The sequence below is a fragment of the Rhinolophus ferrumequinum genome, chromosome 15, assembly GCF_004115265.2.
Source record: "Rhinolophus ferrumequinum isolate MPI-CBG mRhiFer1 chromosome 15, mRhiFer1_v1.p, whole genome shotgun sequence".
Classification (NCBI taxonomy): Eukaryota; Metazoa; Chordata; class Mammalia; order Chiroptera; family Rhinolophidae; genus Rhinolophus; species Rhinolophus ferrumequinum.
In genome coordinates, this window is record NC_046298.1 from 4806190 (window position 1) to 4822640 (window position 16451).

Genomic DNA, 16451 nt, shown 5'->3' on the forward strand with positions numbered 1-16451 from the left:
AAATCCTGGTTAATATTTTTTGAACACCCTACTGTACGTCAGGCTTGCTGTTAAGTGCTTTACATAATTTTATTTAAATCTCACAGTAACCTTGCAAGTTACGTATTCTTAATCCCATTTGATTGTTATGGAAATTAAAGATTTGGAGAGGTTCGGTAACTTGATACACGTCACTAGCTGGTGGGAGGCGGAGTCGGTACTACCATTCAAATCCAGGCTCCTCCTGGCGGGGAAAATCCACAGGACTCCGCCCCACGGCCAGGCCTGGCCCCGCCCATATTCCCCTCTACGCCTGCGCGCTCTCCGCGCCAGCCCCCTCCTTGCCACGATCACGCCATGCGCCTGCGCATTGCTTCGCCAGGTGGGCTCAGACTATTAGCTGGTCCAGCTGCGCAGCGGCCCGAACCCCCACCATCCTCGGGGTTGACTGCAAGTCCCTGCCACCAGCTCGGCAGCATCTTGCTCTTGCCCTTCTCCTCTCTCTCTCGGTCTTCCCTCCAGCTTACGTTGCCATGGGCAAGAGCCGGACGAAGCGCTTCAAGCGACCTCAGTTCTCCCCTACCGGCGACTGTCAGGCCGAGATGGCAGCGGCCGAGAACGGGACCGAGCGAGAGGAGGACGACGGGCCGGCAGCGGAGCTGCTAGAAAAGGTGAGGCCGGCGCCCGCCGACCCCAGGGCCGGGACGGGGACGGAGGGCCTCTGGGGGAGCCCTGGGGCAGCGCCGCGGGCCGGCGCGCTGCTGTCCCTCTGACGCTTGCTTGGGTCCCGCAGCTCCAGCACCCGAGCGCCGAAGTCCGCGAGTGCGCCTGCGCAGGGTTGGCCCGGCTGGTGCAGCAGCAGCCGGCGCTCCCGGGCCTGGCGCGCCGGCACGCAGTGCGCCGCCTCGGGCCGCTGCTGCTCGACCCCAGTCTGGCGGTGAGGGAGACGGCGGCCGGCGCCCTGAGGTGAGCAGGGAGGGGGTCCGGGGCGGTGCCTCGGGTCCAGGCGGCACTGCGGCCAGTCTGCGCCTTCTGTGTGCCACGCGCCGTGGGGTGTCCTGTGTCAGCCGCAGTGCACTTGTCCTAGGCTGCACGGGAGCGCCAAGCCCTGCCCAGGGTCTCCCATTTGCAGAGGGGGCGTTCGAACTCAGGCTGCAGACTCCAGAGGCCCTCGTGACCCCCTGAACACACGCATTCCATGTGTCTGTCCGCCTGGCTGCTTCCCCCGCAGCCGCCCCCTGCCCAGCACCCTCCCCTCAAGGCCCAGCGCACGTTATCCCCTGTCCAAGAACCCTCCATCCATTCCTGAGGTTCTGGGGACTCTTCCAGTAGATGTGCCAGGTCTTCTCGGTGCAGGGGAGTTTGAACAGGCAGAGCATTGAGTAAGACAGCCAAGATCCCGTGCTGATGAGAACAGACAGGAAACTGGTAAACAGGTGAAACAGGTAACATTAGCTAGTGAGACGTGCTATGCAGAAAACCAAGAGGGTGATGAGTTGGGGGTGAGACCGTCCGTTAAACTGGACATCTCTAGATGGCATTTGTGAGCTGAGAGTTCATCAAGGGTAGAGCCAGGTACGGCAACACGGAAAGCGTTCCTGACTGGGAACAGCAACAGCAAAGAAGCGAGACCGCGCAAGGGTGAGTACCGAGGTGGTGGTCCTTGGCACTGTCAGGAATGAAAGGTGAGTGTGGCTGAGTAGAGGAGGGAGCGGGGTATTATGGGAGACGAGGCTGCAGAGATGGAGAAGGGCCTATTCTAAGCAGGAGTAACATGATCTCATTTACCGCTCAAAATGCCACTCTGGTGGCTGTGCAGAGAATGGACTGTAGAGGGGGCAAGCGTAGAAGTTAATATTCCTAGATCCTATAGCTTTGTCTATATGTCTTATGTTTCATTTATTGACTTGGCAAGTCAGGGTTGCTTCAGGGGTATCATTCTCAGTAGCCTCCCCCTTGCCGCCCTTGAAGCCTTGATTCCAAGAAAAGGTCCCTTCACATAAGATTAGGCTGTGACTTACATTAAATAGGGAAAGTCTTCTTCCCTCGCCCTTCCCTATAGGCACACACCTGTGTACTGGCTCAGACTGAGTGTTACGTGACTAAACATGACTAAGATTTGTTTACATCATGTACAACAGGGAGCAGAATAGGTGGAAATGGATGGATTGGTTCTGCAATATCGTATAGAAATAATAAGCAATTTCATCTGGGAAACCTGAAATATGGTTAGAAATAGAAATAAATTTGAGAGCTGAATAGTGTTTTGTGACATGTGAGCTGAAAGTAACACGTTTTAAACTTCTCGCGCAGAAATCTCAGTGCTTGTGGAGGTTTTGAAGTTTGTGATGACATGGTAGCTAAGGATATCATGACTCCTCTGGTCGCTCTTCTAAAAGAGGTACGCGGTTTGTAAAGTATCCTGATGGCTTGTTTTTGTTTTTAATGTAGCTGTTAGTATCCAAACTTAGATTTATTTACGTATTTATCTTGTTAGTACTTTGGTGTTAGTTTTTTCGTCTTCCCTCCAAACATCCTATGGGAATTTTATTTTCCTGGGAACACTGATCTCTCATCGTTGATACCAGTCCCTGGTTTGTCCCCACTACCTTTTTTATATGCTAGTTGGAAAAGATCTTCCTAAAATTATAGACTGACTCCTGTAGACTTTAAACTTCATACAATAAAAAGAAATGAGTATTATTGATCGTTTATTTGTGTGTCGGCTGTTATTTTGTGTTGTGTATTATTAAATCCTCACATCAGCCCTATCTGGCATCTGTAAGCTGAAGCACAGGTATTAGGAATTTGTCTCGAAGGTGACATTAGGTCCCCAAATTTAACGTGCCAGCTTTATTGCATGATGTAGTTTGGGAACTAAAGATTCTCTCTGGCATGCCTCTGGTCCACTGTTCTGTATTGATGTGTCATTTTCACTTCTTGAAGGTCATATAAAGAATATCCAGTTTTGATAAGAGGCATCAGTCTTGTTTCCTTTAAAGTAGTGTTGCTCCTAGGGGTGATGTGCCCCACAGGAGACATTTGGCAGTGTCTGGAGCCATCATGTTTGATTGTCACACCTTGAGGGTAACGGTTGCTACTGACACGTAGTGCGCCAAGGATGCTGCTAAGCATCGCACGGCGCACACGACAGCCCCCCACAACAGTCATCCGGTCCACAATGTCAGTAGTGCCGAGATGAGAAGCCCTGTGTTTAGGGGGCGCTGCTGCAGAGCGGTTCAGAGCACCACGCTTAGAACCAGAATGCTCAGCTTCACCATGCACCAAGCTACACCTTCAGCAAACTCTCTGTACCTCAGTTTCCTATTTGTAGCAGGAGGCTGGGGATAACAGTTCATCTCCTTCATAGGTTTGAGGTGAGAATTAAATGACTTAATGTATGTAAAGTGCTTACAATAGTGCCTTGCACGTAGAAGGTACTGTGTAGATGGTAGCTCTTACCGTATTTATCTTTCTTGGCCTTATTTACTGTCTTTATCACGTTAGAAAAAAGACTTTGTGTTGATTTTACATTTTCATTTCAAGTGTGAAATGCTTTATGTCTAGTTTGTACAATGACATGTGAACCTTTCTTGTCTGTATTTCTTGCCAAATGGGAGCAATGCTGTGGGAACTGGACTGCTTCTGAGAATTTGATTGGCTTGTTAACCACTGTAATTTCTGATGTTTCTTTTTTGTGATTCTTCACTATCATTAGCCTTTTTGTTTAATTATTCTTTTGGACCAGGGTGCTAATCATGATATTTGTTTACAGTGTAGTGCTGGGCTGGATTCAAATGAGATGCCTCCACAGGAAAAAAATGATCAGAACAGAAATTCTATTGAGAACATAGCCAACGAGGCCGTGAACGTGCTGTGGAATATATGGTAAGATGCTTTCCAGACACAGCCTGCTGCCCCACCGCTACGCAGGCTGCTGCTCTTTCTGTTCTCCCTGGTGGACCTGGAGATCTGTGCTGTTAGTGCTTGGTAGGGGGTCGTGTCACGTGACCTACGGTCACCCTCCTTCCCGGCTTAGCCCTTATCATCACATCACTACATCTTTCTGGGCTTCACAGCTCTTCTCTCCAGGCCTTGCTACTGACAGTGATGAGGGGAATCACGGCCATTGGCACGCATGCACCCCTGTCCCCACCGCCCGCCTTCGTCCTAAAGCCAGCCAGGCCCCAGTGCAACAGCTGCCTGGGTCTGGCATCTGGAATGAGACAGGGACCACAGACCGTGGCTGGTCCTCCCCCCAGGCGTAGCCATTTGACAGGGAAGAGCTCCTGTGGCCCCGTCGGGAGAAGCCATGCTCCATTCCATGACTGCAGCGTGGGGGGTGGAGTGGACTTGCAGTTAGGAATGGAAATGACTAGACACACAACCTGGGTTTGTTTTTTCTACCCCGCTTGGAAATGACTAGACACACAACCTGGGTTTGTTTTTTCTACCCCGCTTTCTGTTCCATATTTCTAGCAAGATTCTGTCATCGTTCCTTACTTTTAATCAGCAGCGATGATAGCTTCTGACCTAAAAGCACAGGTATTTCTTAGAATACAAGATTAAATTGGCTCTGAAAAGCTGCCTAATGTACGTGGCCGTCCAAACTTGCCTACGATCTCATTTTGAACGAGTGTGTGCATTCCACCAGGAAAACGGGAGAGATCAGATTTGAGGAAATAGCATTTGAACAAGCTGGTGGGTGCTGTTTTTCTGTACACCAGATAACGTGAACTTACATAAATCGTTGAACTTGGAAATTTTCTAAACATTTGTTTGGAAAGAGCCTGAAAAAGTGGCCTCCACAGGGGTCTCTCTTTCCTAATGCCTGTGAGGCCTGCCTGTATCACTTCCAATTATCAGAGCTCTTAGCATTTCTGTTTTATAGTTTGCATTTTAAATTATATTTACATATGTGTATATTTTAAATTATCTTGACACTTGTATGTCTTACCTTCCTGAGTGTACCTGATTTTACTGTGGGCTTCATGAAGTAGGCTCATTGCCGTAACTGGCTCGCTAGAAGTAGTTTATCTTTAAATGAAGGATTGAATTTAATAATGTAGTCAGCTCTGTTAACTATTAGTGTGTCGTGTGTATATGTAGTGTGTGTGTGGGAATGCTTTTCTCTGGAAACCAGGATACAGTTACAATTAGCTCTGCTTACCCTGTATTTAGTACGTGTGTTTATTATTAACAGTGATAACATTAATAGCATTAATTCTGATTCTTTTATTAAAAGGTGTCATTTCAAAAATATTTATCACGGTTACTTCTCTGTTGCAGACTGCAAATTCTGCCTGTTGAAATTATAATAGCAATCTAAAAGGAATAAAATTTAACCTTACTTTCTTTAAAATTTGTGCTTTTTGTCTGATAAGTATAGTATCACTTTAACTTATTATTACCGTGGTTTAGTGGCAAAACCAGTAGGCTGGACCCAGGGAACCACCACTAACAAAATGTGTGATCTTTAGACAGATCACTTGACTTTTTGGGGCCTGGGTTTCCTCATCTGTGAAATGAGGAGATGAAACAAATGGTTTCTAAGATCTCTTCCAGCTCTAACCTCCTATAAGGAAACTGGGGTGCAGGTGAAGAGCTGGCCTAAAAGACCCGACTGCGAACAAGTAAAAACACAGATAGCCAGTTGTGTTCATGTACAGTGACTAGCAATGGGCATTGATTTCTTCATCTATAAAAATGGCGGGTATTTGACTTCACCTCTTGGGTTCTTTTATAAAGCCTAATTTATTTTTTCATGAATGTATGTGGTTGATTTCTTAATGTTAACGTGAATAGTAAAACTTTTTTTTCCCCCTTCAATTTAGTGAATGCAGTAGTAGAGCAGTATCTATATTCAACAAAGAAGGGTGTTTGGAGATTGTGTTAAAGTATTTAAGTAGGTTTCCTACCAATGTTGGCCTGGCTATTTCAGTAGGTAAGTGAAGAAAAGGTGATGATATATTAAGTGTGTGTGTTCTTACGCAAAAAGCTTTATTCAGACATAGCATGTTTATTCTACAGGAGTGATTGTTCTTTTTCTCACTGTGTATAAATGCATAGCTGAGTTCTGTTTGTTCTGAATCTTTTAAACTCTGTCATTAATACTTTGCTTACTCATACAATTTTCCTGCTCTTCCCTCGGAAAGGGAGGAAGGTAGTTATGTGAGCCTGTGTGGTTTCTAGTGTATTACCCTTCCCAGAAGCCTTTGCTAATTCTTGAGCTTTCGTCTCCCGTTTACTGAGACATAGTAACCCACATCTACCAGGCCTTTGGGCCAAAGTTAACTGGCATCTAGACTTATTTAAAGATCTTGTACCGCTCTCTCTTATTTTCATCAGAAAACTGATAACCTGGGCTTTTTTTGAGATAGGATAATCAGTGAAATTTCACATAGGCCTGCTTCCCTTCTGTGGGGCAAGGAAAGTCTTCTGGCAGCTTCAGCTGCCTTGGCTCCCTCGCCTTCTGCACATGGGGTTAGAGCGCTAAGGGAGGTCCTCACTCAGCAGGGCCATGAGGCAGAAACTGGAGGGTGGGTGGCTCAACAGAACTTTGGGGTAGAGTGGAGAAATAATTGATGAAAAGCTTTCCTTTTTTACCCGTCTGAATGGCGGGCATCCAGCTGTCCTTTTATTTATGCATTTCTCCTGCAGTTATCTTTACTTTAATTTATTACTGTATTCCTCTTCTTAAGGAGTATTCCGCTTACTGATGCTTCTCTTAGCTCTATTGGGTACTTTCAAGAGAACAGAAAATTAAAAAAAAAAAAAAAAAAAAAAAAGTGGAATAAATACTACTGCAAAAATTAGTTTATCAAAATGGAATCTTTGTCAGAGGGGAGATTTGTGAGTAAATGTGGAGTTTTGTAAACAGTTGAACTAAGAAATTGGTAGGTGACTTTTCATCTCAGAGGGCAGTTTTTATTACAATAAGAATTATAGTAAAAGTGAAGTTAGCTCATGGCTTTTAAAAGAAAACCTTCATTGCTATCTTTGTGCATTTGGTCTCGTTATAGATTTTTTTTTTTAGTTTTTTTCTCTAATGAACTTTAAAAAATTGATCAGAATAATTTTGAATTGTGTAATAGTTTTCTTTCTGCATTTAGCTAGGTTCATGAGTTTTTAAACAAATGTCAAATTATTTGTTTTGAAAATCAAGCAAGGTTTACATAGAGTTAAGTGAACTTCTGAGATTCCATCCTGTCTGTTAGTATAGCTTTCTTTGAATTCATATTGTCTTTATGGTAGCAGGCACAGCTTATCGTGGCTTTTGGCCAAAGTGAATTTAATTAGTCTCTTAATGAGAAAAATAATACATTTTGATCTATGTATATGGGAAAGAGCCAGACGAACGTACATGCCATATATACGGGTTTGTATACAAATGTATTTTGGGAACCAAACTAGATCACAGAAATAGCATATATTTTTTCTAATTTGAATGGGTGTGATTTTTAGACCTGGAAAGAAATGGATTTGTATGGAGTACAGTATCTCAAAGAAAACACATTTGGGCTTGCTTCTTCCTCTGTGCTTCAGAGGTCTCTTCTGTCAAAACCTTGCATGCAATCCCAGATGTTTTGATACTTTCAGTTAATTATTTTTAATGTACAAGTTGTAATCCATTGTCTTATTTTAATGCAGGGGAGGAGTTAAATGGATCATATGTCTATTAATATTTTACCCACCTCTTCATTTTCTCATATTTTTCTGTAAAGTCCTTTTTTTCTTAAATATTGCTTCATCAGAAATGACCACAACTTTTAAGGTCATGCTGAATGTAAAGGAAGCCAGAATGTCCCCAAACCTAGGGCTTGTTATTGAACAGAACTTCTCTAAGAGTGTCCGTGGGACTGGTGTTTGGTCCGCAGCCTGTTTGCTTCGGGTCCATGATGAGTAATTGAGGATAAGCCCTTATTGATGTTTATAGTAACTCCACATTGTCATGATATCTAAAAGCCTCTTCAGTTGTATTTTATAAAAGTCTAGTTCTGTAAAGAATTAGAAATTAAGGAAAAGAAAAGAAAGAAAGGTGTTCTACAGCACTGGTGGTTTGAGAACTCTCATTTGCATGTGCCATCCTGAGGTACAGCATATCTATCCTACAAAAGCTACCTGGGTCTGAAGGAGTTGTAAAGATGCAAATGTTTTTTGATGAGCTAGTTTGGTGTAAGTTATCCTAGCAGAGTTAATTCATCATTTATAAATACTTAATTTTTGTTTTTCTAGCATATTGTTTGCAGACAGTGACCGAAGATAACATAGAGCTACTGAAATCTTTCAATGCCCCAGCGCTGCATGTGCTGGAATCAGCCATGCTTTCTCCTGGCAGTTCCATGGAATACGTTCTGTTAAAGACATTGGTGGCAGGTAAAGTTTAGCCATTTGTGATAGTGTGCTTTTTTAGTAACTTGCAGTGGGTAGAGATAGGGGGCCAACATCCATTTATTTCACCAATCAGAGCCTTTTGTGCTTATGTCTATTCTGAAAATTGTAATGATTAAGTGGAGACCCTGAATTCAAGCGGTTGTGCATAGTTGGGAAGCCTTCTAGAATGGGTTTGTTTTCAAGTTAACAAACTACTGCTGTGATAAAGAAATGCGATTGTCAGGATGCCCTGATTAACCAGTGACCTCAGAAATTCACTGAGATGCCCAATCCAAGACAAGACCACTCACTTTTCTCTAAGATCTTCTCCGCCAACTCTTTTCTCCCTAGAATTTCTGAATACAAAAATAAGAAATAATCTGACCATCTGTTGAGCAGTTGGTAATTTATACAGTTTCTGTGTATAGTTTCCTCTTGCCCTTTGGCCTTGCGGAGGTAATGTATCTTGAGAGGTGGGTTTTTTTTTTTTAGTGGTAAAATACACGTAACATAAAATTTATCATCTTAATCACTTTTCATCTTGCAAAACTGAAATTGTGTACACGTTAAACAACTCCCCGTTTTCCCTTCCTCCCACAGCCCCCCAGCGTTCTGCTTTCTGTTTACTCTAGGTTCCTTATGTAAGTGGAATTACATAGTGGTGACTTTTTGTGTGTGTACGACTGGCTTTGAAATTTCACTTAATGTCCTCAAAAATCATTCATGTTGTAGCATGTGTCAGATTTTCCTTCCTTTTTAAGGCTGAGTAATATTCCAATGGTTATTCCACATTTTGTTGATCCATTCATCCGTGGGTGGACACTTGGGTTGCTTCCACCTTTTGGCTGTTGAATAATGCCTCTGTGAATATGGGTATACAAATACCTGTTTTGAGTCCCTGCTTTCAGTTCTCCTGGGTATATATACCCAGGAAGTATTTTTATTGTAACAGTCACTTTTATCTGCTGAATGGTACCGCCTGATGTATTTTGATAAGCAAAAAAACCAAGAACCTGCTGTCTGGTTTGTCCATGAGATTTTGGAATTTTTGTACATTCCATTCCACTAGTGGAATATAAGAACCTGCTTTGGAGAGCAGCTCAGGTTAAGATGAAAGAAAGCGAGGCAACTTAATTTTCGTTTGAAGAAACTTGATCAGTGCTCTCTTGGTCTGTTGCTGTGTGGCCTTGTGTGCCAGTGAAGGGAGGTGATTGTGAAGGCTTGTAATAAAGGGCACTGCCTCTGTGCAGAGCTTTTCGACATTTAATAAAAACTGAACAAAGGCAGGAGGCAGTGGGATCGTGATTTTTTGAACTATACCTGAGCCTAAAGAAACCTGTCTTGTTTCTGGAAACTGTATTTAATAAAAGATTTCACAGACAAATAAAAGATAATTTGTCCTTATGCTCATTTTTTCCCCAGGCACAGTTTGGAATCTAAAAGACATTATTCCATCCAAGAGTCAGGCAGAAATCATAAATGCCATACTAAAGATCTTATCTGAAGTTCTGGAAATAGATGCTGGTGAAATGGTTATTCAAATGAAGGAGGCCGAAACGCAAAGGTTAAAAACTGCTGCAGAGACTGAAGAAATATTAGCGAACGCTAATGGTGGTGATTTGATTGAAGATGATGAAATGGAAGAAATGCCTCATAAGAGAAAAGTCAGAAGGAAAACTTTCATTTCGGATTTACTTCCAGTAAGTTGGATCACACTTTCCAACATGGATTAATTAATACTGCTATTTCCTTTCAACAGGTATTCTGAGCTTTGTAGAAAAACATGTTACTGCAAAATTAATTATAAAATGAATTTCAGTAAAAATCATCATCTTTTCCTATTAACACTCATAACATTAGAAATCTATTCCCAAAGGGAGGAGCGGGGAGCAGGGGGGAATCTCCTGTCTAAAAAGAAACTTTTACATAAAAATGATTCAAACTGGGATAGACCAAACTTTTGCAACACTTTAGAAACACACTGTCATCTTCCTAGCTTTTTTGTTTCCTTACTTCATTTACACATTGCCTCCCAGACTGTCTTCAAACTAAAGGAATTTATACTTTGCTTGGATTGTCCCCTGCATTCTTGTCTCTTTGGTTTTAGTATTTAGCCTTACCAAAGTACAGAGTAGCAAGCCACTCTTTCACTTACCCATTACTGCTGTGCCCAGGAGATTGGGTAATTGTGAGAGTCAGTGATGGGTTGTAGTTTTTGCAGACTGGGTGCTCGTGGCATACTCGGGCCAGTGGATGTGATTTTGGGGTGAGGGTGTGCAATCTTGGTTGCATGAGACATTTCAGCTGTGCCAGTCAGTGGAGATAGAGCCATACCTGGGGAAACATCTCCCCAAGGAGGAGAACAAGTGGTCAGAAAGACAGGCAAGACCGGGGGTTGGGCTTTATTTGTTCCGGTGCCCATGTGCTGTGCTCCTACTGTGTGCCCACCACAGCACCACACGCTCTAATGAAGACAAATGTCTTGCCTTTGGAGAACTTTTGCATCTTGGGAGGAGCCATACATAATTATAATTTAATATCTGTGCTAAGAACTGTGGTAGGGCTCTTCTAAGGGAAGGCGCACCTGCCTCAGCACAGATGGGAGAGGAAAGGAAAAGGCTGTCAGAAAAGGCTTTCGGGACAGAACACCTGAGCTGTCTTAAAGGCTGGGATAAGAGGCAGCATGGTGAAAGCAGGTTAGTGTTGTCACCAGTCAGGAAAACCAGTCAGGAGGCTGCTAACGTCATTCTGAAGAAAGATGATGAACTGGAACACTGCCACTTCCTACAATTTCAGACGTGGTCTGTCATTCCTAGAAAATGCACTGAAACTAAGAATTATCTTAAGTCAGTGTCTTAGAGTTTTGATAAGTTTATGTCCAATAAGAATTCTTTAAATGGAATGTACTTGAAAATAAATGTCAGTAGACTACTTTCTCGCATTTGCCAAGTCTTGTCAAGCACGAATTGATGGTGTTTTAAGGAAATCAAAATGTTGTAGTTAGAACGACGTTGCCAGCTCTCATGACTAGCTGTGAGGCACAGCCTGGTGTTAAGGGCCGGGCTGACTACAAAAATGAGAAGGCCAGCCTGCCCTTGAGTTGCTTTCAAATAAAAAAGTGGCCTAAAAATCATAGCACACCCCCTTTTGGTGCAGAGGCGTATATCTGAACCCCACCTTTACTCCTTGCCTCACTTGTGTGTGGGAATCAGGGTTGAGGAGAATTTAAAATCAGTAACGGAAGGATAGACAAAGACATAGCTGTGGGCCTTGTCCTTCCCAAAGGGTGTTTACAAAGAGCCCAGCACTGTCTCTCTGTTGTCACAGGAAGGGTAGGCTCTAGATCTGGGGTGTATGGGACTTCACACCCACATGTGCAGTGTCAGGAAGCCGCAGGACCGCACTGGAGTGCTCGTGCGATGTGGGCACTGCACTGACTTTCTCCTGATTGGTCCGCCGAGTTTTACCCCGAATTGCTGTCAGCAGGACCGGAAATTACAGGTGCGCTGTCAGGGAACACTGGGAGTGGAGGAACTCCTGAAGGAAGCCAGAGGGGACGAAGATCCACAGCTCCCAAGATCAGGTGCCCTGGTTAGAGATTTGCTTCTCTAAGTAGTACTTAAAAATAGATTTGGGTGCTTATAAAATGCAGTGTTTTCTCATAACAAAAGCTTGCTTTTCAAAGTCTGTTAACATAACTGAATAGACTGGAGATTTGAGACACTGGAGCCAGGCATCGTGCAGCCACGTGCCAGGAATACAAATTCATAGTCAGCTCTCATCTTTCTCACTGCCCAGTGGCTTGTGCAAGAATCCTTAGAGTCAAAACCTTTAATCGCATCGTTTAGCTTACGGAGCTATCATCTCAAATACATAAAGAAAGGACCATCCCAGGTTGCTGCTTTAACACGTGCAAGAGTAGAGTACTCCCTGCCTGGCTTTCCATAGTTGTCAATTACCGAATCATGGTCTGTTTTATTTCATCTGTTTCCCCGCCCACTCTCCCCTGTCCTTCTGAATATTTTGAAGCAAATCTCAGATGTCTGAGCAGAAGAGTTACATAAAAAGGTGGATGTTATTTTCGGAGTGCTTCTAAGCCAGATCTTCATACATTTTAAGTGGAGACGAGCCCAGCAACAGCATGTCTTATTTATAAATGTTTGTTTAGTTGAATATTATACGCAGCAAATAGGGATAATTTTTATATTCATTCTTGCCAGCAATAAAAGGAATAAAAATATATAGGGATTTCTAAGCTACATCTACTTACTAAATTAGCAATTTGCCTTTTTTTTAAAAAAAAACATGTTTTGAAGTTACAGTTAAATTGTTGCACAAGGAAGTTGCTGGAGGATTATAAATGAGTATAAATATTCTGGAAAGGAAAATGGTAATCTGTCATAGGTCTATAGTTGTGTTTTTAACCTTGACCCCGTAAATGTGAGGAGATAAAATGTCCAAATAATCTGAAATATTCCACATTAGTGAAATGCTTAATAAATTATAGTGCATCCATCATTCAGACAATACAAGAGACATTATTTTTAGCTTTTAATGTAAAAGACACATTATTTTGGAATATCCGTGTAGCTATTTCACTTTTCATAGGTGACTTGAGAATTAAGGTCGTGTAAATTTATACAATCCATTTTACAAATGTTAATTGGTGAAGGTTATGTGATTTACTTCCAGCGGGGAAAAAAATCCCCCTTTTTCTTCAGTCTTAAATGCTCCATTGCAGTCTTCCAAGAAAGCCAGGAAGCAAGGCTTTCTGCTCCTTAGCCAAGCTCGATTGGTCATGTAAGCGTTTGTTAGTAGTTCTTGTTAGTGCATCTTTTCCAAGAAGACATCTAAGCATCTGAAAGCAGGTTGGTCGGGTATAGGTGCCTGCGGTCTGAAATGAACTCTTGTTTTAATCTTAGTATGCTGAGCTACTTCTCAACACATTAGGTTAAGTTTCAGGGTGAATTCAGTTCAGAATTCCTGACTATTTATCTGTTCTCTCCAGCTACCTAAGCGGCATTCACAGAATAGCCCTGCAGGTAGATAGAAGCCCAGTTAGCGGTGGCCTGCTCCCCAGTGCCAAGCGGGATCAATGCTCATTTGTACTTCCAGCACTTTTGACTTTTCTTCTATCCATGCCCCCGCCCCCGTGTGCTCTATCCCGAATGCAAAAACCATCTAGGAGGCTTTAACTAAGGAAATTCATGAGGAACTATTTTCCCTAACATGGAGTGTTGGTTGTTTGATGATTTGTGTTTCTTGAAGCCTACGGACAAGGAACTGAGAGAGGCCATCGCCGTGCTGACAGCTCAGCAGACTGCTCTGGAAATTATCGTCAACATGTGCTACAGTGAAGGTTTGTTACCAGCTCCCATTCTCTCCCCCACCCCCCCACCAAGGGGGCAGCTCCCACGAGGATTTCCTTAACCCTTCCAGTAACGTGATTTGCGCTGTACGCAGGTCCCTCCGATGATGAATGGGAAGAGCTCTCCAGCAGTGATGAAAGTGATGCTTTTATGGAGTGTTGCTTCAGTGAGGGCGGCGGCCAGCTGCTCTCTCCCCTCTGCCTTTCCCATGAGATTCACAGCGCTCTCACCAACTCCCTCATCCCAAAGAAGGTAATCGTGTGCAGTCAGGGCCCATTAGGGAGCATGGGAAAGGTTTAAGAAAGCTGCTCATTCTGAATGCAAAGAAGTAAGCTCGCGCTGAAGGTAATTGGTAAGACCTGGGAAACAAGACGGCGCCAGCAGTGCTGGGAGTGGGCGAGAACGGATGCTGGTCAAGCCTGGCCGTTTATTTAGCTCAGAAGGGCGATACGTTGGGGTTTTATAAAGGGATCACGTGTGAAAGGAGTCTACTCTTTAACCTGTGCTTTACTGCCTTTTTTAAATCTAGATTTTTGAGAAAACTGCCTTTCCAAACAGCATTGCAGTTGACATATGTTCTAAGAACCCCACTTGGAAACCTTTGATTAGAAAGTAAGAACTTCTCTGCTTCCGAAACTGTTTGTCATTGTGTTGTTGTATGAAATAGTGGACCATTCAACAGAAGATGCTGACTGTCCCCCAGATTCAGGAGTTCCATTTCTGTGTGTATTCCTTAGAGAAACGTGTGCTCACGTGCTCTAAGACCGAGAGTGTTCAGAGCACTGGTTCGCAGTTCCCCCTCCTTGAAAACATCCTCGCTGCCCATCCGTGGCAGAATGGATAAATATACTTGGCATCATCTTAGAGTAGAATACATACAGCAATAGAAAGACGCTGAACTAGAACTACTCACAGCATGGATGAAACAACATTGAGCAAGAAGGCAAAGCACAAAAGAATACACACTGTGATTCAGTTTTCACAAAGTTCAGAAACAGATAACACCAAACTGTTTTGTTTAGGGACGCATACCACGGTGGTACGCATCCCTCTGTGTCTGGAGAGTGGTGACCTTCAGGGGTCAGCGAGGTGGGGCGTGAGGGTGCTAGCAGCGTTCATTTCTTACCTGGCTGCATGGTGTCCGCTCTGTAAACCATTTGTTAAACGCTGTACATGCGTTGAAGTGCTTTACTGCGGGCGAGTCATATTTCCCAGTGAAGACTAACTTCATAGATGCTGCCCTGTATCGAAGTTTTTCTGAGGCAGACTCCTGATGACTCACCAGTGAGCCGTGCCCCAGGCAGCTTGATTTGGGGGTTAGCAGTTCCCCTTGCGATTCTCAGCTCACTGCCACCGACCGCCTGCCTACAGAGAGTCCCATCAGAACCCGCAGCTTAGGTGAGACATTCACCCTGGATGGTGCTACTGTCAGAGAAACGGACCACACTGTCCCCCTTCCTTCCAGAATGAACACTATCCAGTGCAGGGCCCTTGTGTGTCTCCAGAGTCTGCTGTCCCTCCTGGATGTGGAGCCTCTGGGCGGAGCGCCAGCCCTCCAGGCCCTGGCACAGCACCTGTCACAGCTGCTCTTTTCTCAGCCAGGTAAATACCTAGGCCCCACTGTGCAAGACTGCTTGGTTGGAGCAGAGTTTTGAAGGGGCAGAGACGTGGACTTTGTAATTGTACGTTGTTTGTCATTCAGCCTGCAGAAACCTTTCCAACACGGGCAGTCATGGACTTCAGCTGCCAGCGCTACGGAGTCAAAACACTTGTGTGTAGGCAGGTCTCTGGGTTATATTTTTCTTATTAAAATTGTTTCCATCTAGTTATGTCAGGCCAATTAAGGCTGAATCACAAATATCATAAATATTAGGTCTCATTAACATATTTGGTTAATTCTCTGCTCTTCATTTTTCTTCCTAAACATAAAACCATTTGATTTGCATTTGATTGGGTAATACATACACGTATTACAGAATTCACAAGTTACAAGAGGATGTAAAAGGGAAAAGCTCCCCTCTTTTTTCTCATGCCACCCAGTTCCTCTCCCAGAGCTAGTCACTGTTACCAGCGTCTTGTATGTTTTTCCGGAGAAATTCTCAACATGAAAGTACGTATGTGTGTTTTCAAGGCAAACGGTAGACTACCATACCCACAATTCTACTTTCTTTTTCTAACACATACCTTTAGTCAGAAAGCTTTGCATAGTAAGAGCTGAATCTCCGATTTGCAGGTCTCTGGTATGGATTGGTTTCATTTGTAGACAAAAACCAAAGCAGGTAACATTGGTAGTTAACTATGTAAGTGACCTCACTGAAAAAGGTGTAATGCCTGCTCTTCAAACAGACTTTTGTAGTCTTGGTAGTAGAATCTCATTTAACTTGGCCCCTGTAAGCTGTAGGAGCTCAAACCAAACAGATACTGACACAGAAGAAAAAGTCGCGGTTTATATAGTAAAGGAAAATTTCCCACATTGCCCAGCAAGCTTGTATGTGAATGTGCTGCTCTCTCTTAGCTCCTCAGTTTCAGAATGTTTTTAGGGATATTTTGAGGGTAACCTGGAAGATAGATAGTCTTTCCTTTCTACACTAACTTTAGAATCTACCCACCAAGTAAGATACAACTTCACTATGTTACAGTCAGTGTGTTATTCCTGTATTTCACTGTAAACTGTTAACACTTTCTCTTCTGAGACACAACATTAAATTAAAACTCTTAAAAGATCAAAAT

At 43.5% G+C, this 16451-nt stretch overlaps 1 protein-coding gene across 2 annotated transcripts in view; it reads left to right on the forward strand.

Moving 5' to 3' along the window:
* Positions 1–315: 315 nt before the first annotated feature.
* HEATR3 (HEAT repeat containing 3) overlaps positions 316–16451 on the forward strand; it is a 32243-nt gene continuing 16107 nt past the window's right edge. Inside the window, exons 1-11 of one of the 2 annotated variants that reach the window (XM_033128074.1) lie at positions 316–650; positions 773–945; positions 2293–2380; positions 3755–3867; positions 5814–5923; positions 8215–8355; positions 9775–10052; positions 13621–13711; positions 13816–13973; positions 14251–14333; positions 15187–15323. In XM_033128074.1, coding sequence (XP_032983965.1) covers positions 513–650; positions 773–945; positions 2293–2380; positions 3755–3867; positions 5814–5923; positions 8215–8355; positions 9775–10052; positions 13621–13711; positions 13816–13973; positions 14251–14333; positions 15187–15323 — 1510 coding nt within the window. In that variant the 5' untranslated portion in view covers positions 316–512. The remainder of the gene's footprint in view (positions 651–772; positions 946–2292; positions 2381–3754; positions 3868–5813; positions 5924–8214; positions 8356–9774; positions 10053–13620; positions 13712–13815; positions 13974–14250; positions 14334–15186; positions 15324–16451) is intronic. The other variant, XM_033128073.1, reaches the window with a different exon arrangement.